The following is a 10,000-nucleotide window of genomic DNA, read 5'->3' on the forward strand; positions in this document are numbered from 1 at the left end:
GTGTCCTCGTGGAACAGCGAGCGCTCCGACCTGTTGTTCCTTACTGCTCCACCAGTTTGAGGCTCTGGTGGAGGACTGGTCAGCGTCCGGAGACAGCATGAGCCTCTGCACGGCGCCCGTCTCCATGTCCACGTGCAGCACAGTGTTACTCTGGCAGACGACACAAGGTGGAACGGAGATGTCAGAGGAATATGCATTTGTTTCACAATAAATCTCTATAATTACAACTCTATGAGTTAGATCATTTCAGATCTACACCTTAAAGAAAGTGTGAAGCCAAACTACTGCTGCTGTGCACTGTACACTAGTTATACTGCCACATTCTTTCACAGCCGCCACTAGGGGGCGCTCTTCTCCAGGAGGAACACTAATCTACTTTAATCTACCTAATAATTAGATGGATAAATTATGTAATTTGGACACTGCACTGCAAGTTACGTCAATGCAATTTAAATATATATATATATATATATATATACTTATATATACTATAAATACATACCATGTGTGTATTGGGTGAACTGTGCGAAAGGCTTTCGTTTGTGACGCACTGGGCTTCATCTTCAACTGAGTTTTATGAGAAGGAGCCCCAGGGGAGCTGGCCTCGGCCCCGGCTGCTTTACACTAACGATTTCCTTATGGCCTCCCGTTCCTGACACTCTGCTGCACCGACGGAGAGCTATTCAGAGGCAACGCTCACGTCCTGACTCTAAACATACACCGTCTCTGGAGGGAGTCCTGCATGTCCTTAACAAAGCGTTTCAGGACGGAGGATAGAAGCTGCCCAAAATAAATACCTGATAAATTATTATGCCAATAAATGTGCCAAAAATTAAATTAATTTAAATAATTTATCAATTGTGACATAAATTGAAAATACAGTTTTAATGTGATTATTTTGCTTTGTATTAATTCCCCTATTTATTTACTTTCCTTTTATTTATGTATATGTTTTTATGTTAAATGTATATTTTCATATTTAAATGTATGTAAGTTTATTACTGTATTATTTTCCCCCTATTTATTTATTTCCTCAAACTTATTTATTTCTGTCGTTTCCTTCAAACATTTGTTGGAAAAGTAATAAAGAAATCATTAAAAACTTAAATAATTAGATGTAATTAAATGTCATGGCATATTCCTTCTTCTTTTGGCATCTTAAGTCCTCCATATTCCACAAGTATTTGTGCGCATGAATTTATGTGTAATGATGTGTGTGAGCGAGTGTGTGTGTGTTCTCAACGACCTGTGAATGAACTTTCTGTTGTCTGGACCTCTTCATTTTTAGACAGACGTAACACGATCCATCACGACGGTATTTTTAGAAGTCCTCCTCTTGCCTAATATGCACCAGCTGTGAAAGTGTTCTGCTTGGAGAAATAGCGAACACGCATTGTTCTGGTCTTAAGCTCTGCCGTCACAGGCCCGGGTCTAATGGGGCAGGAGAGGCTCAACAACCACCAACCACCAAACTTTTTAAGAAACAGAGCTATTTTAAATGCGTGAGGAATCTGTGGTTGTCTTTCAAAACAAAGCGTAAGTGTCACGTTGCATGTAGTCAGCGAACATCAGGCCACAGAGAAGAGGTTCCTCTGCTGTGTTTACGCTGAGACCGTGACGTTCACGTCGCTGCACATTGTTCTTGTGATGCGTTCCACATGACTCACAATTAAAACATTAAGACACAGTGATGTGTGTTCTGCTGTGAGAGAAGGTAATGATGCCCACTGTCACACACACACACACACACACACACACACACACACACACACACCAACAGCTTTTCTTCTCACTAACTTTGCTGCATGATTAATTGTTTTATCACGTAATCTGTTTTAAAAGGAACCCGGTGCTGTTTGTGACCACGAGTGGTGCTGTGGACTCTACAGCACCACTCGTGGTCACAAACAGCACCGGGCAGTGCAGAGCAATGATTACTGTGAGGGTCCTCACTCACATGACACCGACACAGAAGGAGGAGGAGGAGGAGGAAGGAGGAGGAGAAGAAGAAGGAGAAGAAGAAGGAGAAGAAGGAGAAGAAAAAGAAGGAGGAGAAGAAGGAGGAGAAGGAGAAGAAGGAGGAGAAGAAGGAGGAGAAGGAGAAGAAGAAGAAGGAAAAAGAGAAGAAGAAGAAGGAGAAGAAGGAGAAGGAGAAGAAGAAGGAGGAGAAGAAGGAGAAGAAGGAGAAGAAGAAGAAGAAGGAGAAGAAGAAGGAGGAGAAGAAGGAGAAAAAGTCGGAGAAGAAGAAGGAAAAGAAGAAGAAGAAGGAGAAGAAGAAGGAAAAAGAGAAGGAGAAGGAGGAGAAGAAGGAGAAGGAGAAGGAGAAGGAGAAGGTACACACATGTATTAGATTCATACATGATGGAAACATTTCTTATTTAATATTAAACCTCCACCTTTAATATGATCAACATCCTGTTAACTTCTCCCACAGGGATTAAGACAGAAAGTCAATAAACATCATGTAATCTAATCAGTGTGATCATGTAGTGTGTGTGTGTGTGTGTGTGTGTGTGTGTGTGTGTGTGTGTGTGTGTGTGTGTGTGTGTGCTAACCTGTTCCTCATGCAGCACCACCTGTCCATCAAGAGGACTCCCAAGAGGAGCCACAGTGACAAAGGGCTGCCAGGTGCCACTGATGGTCTTGGGGAAGACGTCGTAGAGCTCGATGCACTGAATCTTCTCCCCGCGCTCCTTCATGGAGTACAGGGACACCGGGTTACACGTGGCCACGTACACCACGTCTGCAGAACACACACAGGGGAGTGGAGCAATCATAATGAGTCTGTCTGTGTGTGTGTGTGTGTGTGTGTGTGTGTGTGTGTGTGTGTGTGTGTGTGTGTGTGTGTACCATCTTTGGTGGTGACATCGCAGATGATGTTGACTTCATTCATGGGAAGTTGCCAGTGGGCTTTCTCTTCACTGAAACTCAAAGCCCTGCTTTCCTGTCGGCTGCAGGGGTAACTGTGAACACGCAGGAACACAGGGCCCTGGAAACACAAGACACACTCTTACAGTCGTGTGCACACACACACACACACACACACACACACACACACACACAGGTGCAAAGCTGACACGACACATGAAACACATATAAAGGTCTTAAGATGAAACTGTGGCCCGTCAGCCCCCGCTGGGCTCAGTTTAAACTCATGAATGCACCTCAGACAGACATAAGTATAGAAAATGTCCCAAAATCCTCCTGTAGCAGAATCCTCTATATGCTCCGTATATTCCAAGCACACACACAGTGTGGCAGAGCTCTAGTGCTTAAAGGTGATTCAATAAACCTTTTGTCAAATATCTCCTCAGTCCACGAGCGGCCCGTTGTGTGTGCAGGACAGGACAGGTGATGGACGTATAAAGAGAAAGGTAGTGGGAGCAGAGGGACAGCACATCTGGAGCGATGTGTGTCGGGTTCACATTATTACAATCTCTCTCCAGAACCACCGACTGTGTTTTAATCTGCTGTGTGCCATTAGAAGCCATTGTAACGTATTCATCTAGTGCTCATAGTGCATGTGGAGGAACATTACACTACAGGTCATTCAGCAGAGAGACTTACAGTGAACTAAGTACAGGACCGTCTCCCTGGAGCAGCTCAGGGTTAAGTGCCTTGCTCAGGGGTACAGTGGTGGCAGCCTGGTGTTGAACTCCCGACCTTCTAGTGTCTTGTGTGGAAGGCGTACCACTAGACCACTAGACCATCACCACCACAGCTGCATGCATGCAGGTGTATCTGCTGCTCGTGACCTTTAATGGTTGTTTACCTTGATGTCTACGGCCCGTGTCTCCGTGGGACAGAGCAGTTTGCGGCGAGCGTTGCCAGTTTGGTTAATTGTCCAGTAGCCCGTCATCTTGACCTCTGGCAGAGGCAACCTGAAGATGGAAGGTCACATTGTGACAACACGTGTGAGATATGAAAACATCTAGTGTTGTGAGTAGAGATGCACATTAATGGCAGGTGTTTTCCCCTCGGCACACGTCCTTTTCCCATTTCCAACGATGTTAAATTAAACGTTTCACTGTCACCATTTTGCATCCCCACTTCAAATAAGTCCTCTTCTGAGGGCATCGACCACCGCACGATGACTTCAGATGAAGCTGTATGGGGCTTTCATTTGCTCCACTGTCTCTAGAGGGGGTGAAGCCAATGCAATGTTGGAGTGTGTGTGTGTGTGTGTGTGTGTGTGTGTGTGTGTGTGTGTGTGTGTGTGTGTCCGCTCGACTTGTCGTGTCTGGCCAGATGTTTACGGGTCTTCACATGAAAAGAACTCTGAGCCGGGACGATGAGCGTACGGACATAACGACACATAATCTACAGATTCAGGATCGCTGAAGGAAAATACTTGTTTCTGTTCCCGGGATGTTTCAAGAGATGAAAGTGTCAAATAAAACCACAGGAGCCAGAAGAAACAAATATTTTCCTTTATTTAAAAGACACATCTGTGCATAATGAAACATGCGCTGGACATTAGAATGTGTCCTAAAGGGGAGGTGAACGACACGTTACACCTTCAGATGTCGAGCAGGAACATTTGAATAAAGTTCTGCTCATCAAGAACTCTTCACGTGAAACACTTCAAGGAACCAGTTTAAACTTTATATAACGGCTTTTAATTGATTTAGTCCGCTTCTATTATTTTATTAACTTATTTAACTTCTTCTCATCTGTAGCTCACTTTAAGTGCTTTATAAATAAAGTATATTATTATTATTATTATTAAACACCGATCTATAAAAGAGCAACATAACAACACGGAGAAATTAAACTCTTATTCTGCTTGTGAAGCCAAATTAAGTGTTTGACATTATCTTATATTTCCATGTGTGTGTGTGTGTGTGTGTGTGTGTGTGTGTGTGTGTGTGTGTGTGTGTTCATGGCCTCTTGTGCTCCTGGGGTCTTACTCCTTAGCCAGGTTGACAGAGCTGGGCTTGGCTCCGATGGGAATCCCGTGCTTGTGCAGCGCTTCGATCAGAACCTCTCGCGTGTCTTTGTTGTACGAGTCGAAGTCGAACACATTTCGCACCACGTTGGCCAAACCCTCGCCGGGGAACTTCTGTGAACGGAGAAGAAGAGGGAGGAGGTAGTGAGAGGGGAAGGAGAAAGTTCATATCATGTGTCTTCCACGGGTTCAAAGCGGGGACAGAGACTCATCTCCAGACTGAGCGTGACGCTGACAGATGAAGAGCAGCTTCCTCAGTTATTGTGTTTGAGATATAAATAGAGACACAAGTTATATTGCCTCAATACATTTTCTGTATCGCACAGTAACTATGGTGACGAGTCGGTAAAGAGAGAATAAAAGCAGAGACAGAGGTACCATCTGGCACACACACACACACACACACACACACACACACACACACACACACACACACACACACACACACACACACACACACACACACACACACACACACACACACACACACACACACACACACACACACACACACACACACACACACACACACACACACAGAATCTGATTGGACGGCAGATGAATATGTTTCCATGCTGATCGATGAACAGCTGTGCACTTATGACCAATGTGACTCATTAAGATCCACGCCGGCTCCTGCCTCCAAGAAGCAATTGAGACTGGACTGAATGAGCGTGTACATGTCCCCCTCCTGCACATGTCAATACCGCTGATGATTGATGGCAGGACGGGGGGGCCAGAGGGGAAATCAAACATTAGGCTCGTCCCTGTGCACGGAGGCTCTTTTGGGTTTTACTTTGCTTCCTCCCCGGGCTGCATGCTGTGCACATCGCTGAAGAGAAGGAGTCGTGACAACACTGATCATTAAATGCAAACACAATGAGCGTGTGTTCTCCTGCACGCGGCCTCTAACGCGCTGAACACACATCCGGTTCTTCTTTTCCCAGTTGAAGGTACAGAAGCTGCAGTCTGTAGCAAAACAAGCGAGTTTAACTTCTAATATTTGTATTTCATATTCAAAGAACCAGATCACGGGTGCAAGCGGCCGAGATGTGTTTTCTCAGGCGGGTGGCGTCTCCCTTAGAGAGAGGGTGAGAAGCTCAGCCATCAGGAGAGACTCGGAGTAGAGCCGCTGCTCCTTCACGTAGTAAGCAGCCACCTGGGCGCCTCCCTAGGGAGGTGTTCCAGGCACAGCTGGGAGGAGACCCCGGGGAAGACCCAGGACTCGATAGTGGAGTATAGTACAGGGCGGGGGTGCTGACAGTGAAACATCCTGTGAGAGCTCAGATGATGACATCCATGTCGTCTCTCTGTCTGTGAACGCATCTCTCAGCCTCCCTTTAACTCTCACGCCATTCTTTTCTTTTAGACGACCAGACAAAGAAAAGGGCAGGATGTGCGAGCACACTCCATCAGAAGCGCTCATCGATGGCGGGACGGCAGCAGAACTTCTGTCGCTTGTTGCGTGTACGACACCGTGAAGCTGTCAGTCTGCACTGAGGCAGGAGCAGGGGCTCCCCTCTGAGTCACAGTCGTGAGGACACTCTCTTGCATTATTAAACATCTAGCAGAGGAGGAAGTCACCAAATCTTTATCAATTACTCTTTTAAATAATCGTCTGAGAACAAAACTGAGAACATCTGAAGAGGAAAAGCAGTCGTACAAGGATGTGCATCATCATCTCACCTGGAGGTGTTTCACTATGTTGACTACCTCTCGGGTGGAGTAGGGGTAGGTGATGGTGCCCTGGTCGGCCATGGACCTCAGCTCTCCAAAGGCGGCCACCAGCTTCTGCAGAGTGGCATCGGGAACGTCGGGGCCGTACTGTTTGAGCATCGCCAGCTCCGCCTGCGGCTTTGGATTGTCCACAGCGTGGCAGCTGAAGATGTCCCCTGTTCAGAGGACAGGAACACGTCAGTCTCTCCTGTAGGGACAGCTTCTCATAACTGTACTGAAGGAACATCTGCTGAGCTCTTTGTCGAGAGATGTTCCACCTAAAGCTAAAGCTTCGTGCTTCGTGCTTCGTGCTTCGCTGCGGCTCTGCAACAAGGACCAGGGCCCCCGTCACACACGTTTCCTGCAGAGGACTCGTGTGTGAAGGAGAGCCGGCGCTGATCTCTCACAAGGTGATTGGACTCGTCGCAGAGCATAGAAGGTCACTAGTCCTGCGGGGTGTGAGGGTTGTGCACGTGCGTACCTAGAGCTCCAAAAAAGTCATTTCCCAGGAAGGGAAAACCCGGTCTGTTGGCCAGGACAAGCATCCTGAAGTCTGGGTGCATCACTATGGTGTCGGGCCTTCCCTCAGCTTCACGTGGATCTTTGGAGGAGACACATCGTTAGTGCGACAGAACAAGCAAACACCCACACCCACACACACACACACACACAAAATCTGGAGCCGTCTCAAGGTTGTGTTTATGAAGTCTCAAGGTTGTGTTTACATTCCTCTGGGAGGAAGAGGCTCGTAGGAATGGAGCAGCTGTCAACAACTACTGCCGTTACGTGGGACTACTTGTGAAATATAAACACGCTTACGCAGCAGCGTGATCCGAGATGTACTGGTACCTGTCCATAAAGGCTTCTATCCTAAGCCTCCCTTAGTGCATCTGATGTTTCACTCCAGGTCATCCAATCCTCCGCTTCTGTCCTCACCCTGTGTGTGTGTGTGTGTGTGTGTACCTGAGATGATTCTGCGTCCGTCTGCCAGGATCATCTCTCCGCTCTCCACCAGGGTTTTGAGAATGCAGGTGACGTTAGTGGGAGCTTTGTCGGCCTCGTCGATCACTAATATGTGACCTGTTTTCACTGCCTTCACCTGCACACACACACACACACACACACACACACACACACACACACACACACACACACACACACACACACACGGTCCTGTAAGCATCATTACTGCCCGACACACACAGAGCTGCACTCACAACGGCCTCATTTCATGTGGCTGTTCCAGTTTCCTCAGCGCCATGACTAACTGGGACAGTTAATAGAAGGGAGCCATCATTAATATGATCAGTTACACTTGTGCTTCACCTGCGGAGAGTTTATAAAGTGAGCAGGGAGGGTGTGAAGCCACAACTTTCTGTTGTGCACCTGTGTCGACACTCTGTGCAGGGTTCTAATGATCGTGTGTGTGACTAACTGACCAGCGGTGAGTCCTCGTACATGATGATGCCGTCTCGGACTGAAGGCTGCAGCGTCAGAGTCTGGACGGTCGTGTCTCTGAAGGAGCAGAAGGCATGATGTTCACTTATAAAACTCATTCATGTATATCGTGCAGCATTAATATCAATCACACTGCATGGAGTTCAACACGTTGACGAATCTCCCGGTAACTTTGGTTCCCTTGTGGCGTCCACAACGCTCCCTCCCTCCCCAGCATCTCTGTGTGACCCGGGAGCTGTCCTACTTCCCTTCCTGGCCGGCTGCGTCTCTCTTGCTTTTCTGAGCCACATCTCTGTAGGCTTTCAGTCACAGGCTCCCAAACGTCCCACGCACACACATCTTCCTGCCTCTGGTCTAATATTAGCCGCGGCTACAGGAGCTAACCGGGCCACGTCCACGCTCGGCTCGCCCTCGACTTTCACGAGACTTTGACAAACTAAAGGCACGCCTGAGAGGAGACCTGATGCTCCGGGTTCTTCATGTTTGCACCAGCGATGACTTGTATCGCCGCTCCGTTTGGTCCCATCGCCGAGTTATTGACACGCAAAACACTGCCTTCTTATTAGTGCGAAGATCAATACAAAGCCCATCTCCGCTTCTGATGGAGGGAAGCGATATTCACGGCACACAACGCATTGATCCGCAGATCTGACCTGATGTTCCCGGAGGTGTGATCGTGGGAGTATTTATGGATGGCCTACTTTACCGAGGACCAGAATAGTGTTTGACGGAGAGGCTGGCAGGGTAGTAAGAGAAACGCCGGCTGCTCACAGCTCCCTGAAACGGGGTTGCTTTGTTCCTCCTGCTGGAAAACTACAAGCACTTCAAACATATGTGATTATTGTGCAAAGCATCAGAACCTGCAGTGAGAGGCCTTGTGAGGTGACCCAGAATGTGACGCTCCTAGTTGAATGTTCACAGGTTCATGTGGAAGCAATGACCACCTATCATGTGACACAGTGTCCAGTGGACACACGTCTCCTCACCTGTGCAGCTGCAGGTATTCTCTGGGCCGGTTCAGGAGGTGCAGGAATCTGTCCACGATTTTGTTCTTACCCACGCCCTGTGTAAGAATACGGAAACACCAGCACAGTTTAATGAAAGTAATTTTAGTGCCGCTGTGTTTCAGTGACTTCGGCTTTAAAGAGACACAGAGGTGTCATTTCTGAGAGGGAGAGCAAAGTGCGTCCCTTCATTTTGATGCTGCTACGTTCTGACAGCGGCCGTTCTCTGGGCCTCCCACAGAGCGGGCCTCTCCTGGACGGACGCCGAGTCCCTCGGCCAGTCTGTCAGGCGTCCAGTAAGCCGCTCTGACAGATCCTAAAGTCTCAGCTTCGCCCGTGCATGGTCATGCATTCAGATTTTGCAAATAGCTTCTCCCACACACACGCACATAAACATTAATGCAAACACACACAGACAACCTCCCCTGGGCTGCAAGTACATCATCCTCATCTCCTCCCCATCCTCTTCTCTCCTCTTCTCTCCTCATCCTCATCCTCCTCATCTCCTCCCCATCCTCTTCTCTCCTCATCCTCTTCTCTCCTCATCTCCTCTCCCCATCCTCTTCTCTCCTCTTCTCTCCTCATCTCCTCCCCATCCTCTTCTCTCCTCTCCTCCTTTCCTCCCCATCCTCTTCTCTCCTCATCCTCTCCTCATCTCCTCCTCTCCTCTCCTCTCCTCCCTTTCCTCCCCTCCACATTAGGACCTGACAGAGCTGTGAGTGTTTGGGTGTGCAGGGTGACATCAGGGTGCAGGGAGCTTGTTTCATAAATCTCCACGTTCAGACAGGGCTGACATGTGTGCCCCCCCCCCCCCTTGCAATGATAAGTCTAAGCTCTGTTTATTTCACATGACAGTAGTCATAATTGGACCTCT

The 10,000-nt window shown here is 47.9% G+C and overlaps 1 protein-coding gene across 1 annotated transcript in view; it reads right to left on the reverse strand.

The window, feature by feature from the left end:
* Window positions 1-10,000, reverse strand: part of vwa8 (von Willebrand factor A domain containing 8) — a 57,573-nt gene that overhangs the window by 24,641 nt on the left and 22,932 nt on the right. Inside the window, 10 exon segments of the mRNA XM_029458697.1 lie at window positions 31-150; window positions 2,556-2,743; window positions 2,851-2,989; window positions 3,773-3,881; window positions 4,911-5,062; window positions 6,635-6,840; window positions 7,146-7,265; window positions 7,628-7,763; window positions 8,104-8,179; window positions 9,109-9,185. Coding sequence (XP_029314557.1) covers window positions 31-150; window positions 2,556-2,743; window positions 2,851-2,989; window positions 3,773-3,881; window positions 4,911-5,062; window positions 6,635-6,840; window positions 7,146-7,265; window positions 7,628-7,763; window positions 8,104-8,179; window positions 9,109-9,185 — 1,323 coding nt within the window.

Source organism: Cottoperca gobio, chromosome 21 (genome assembly GCF_900634415.1).
Source record: "Cottoperca gobio chromosome 21, fCotGob3.1, whole genome shotgun sequence".
Classification (NCBI taxonomy): Eukaryota; Metazoa; Chordata; class Actinopteri; order Perciformes; family Bovichtidae; genus Cottoperca; species Cottoperca gobio.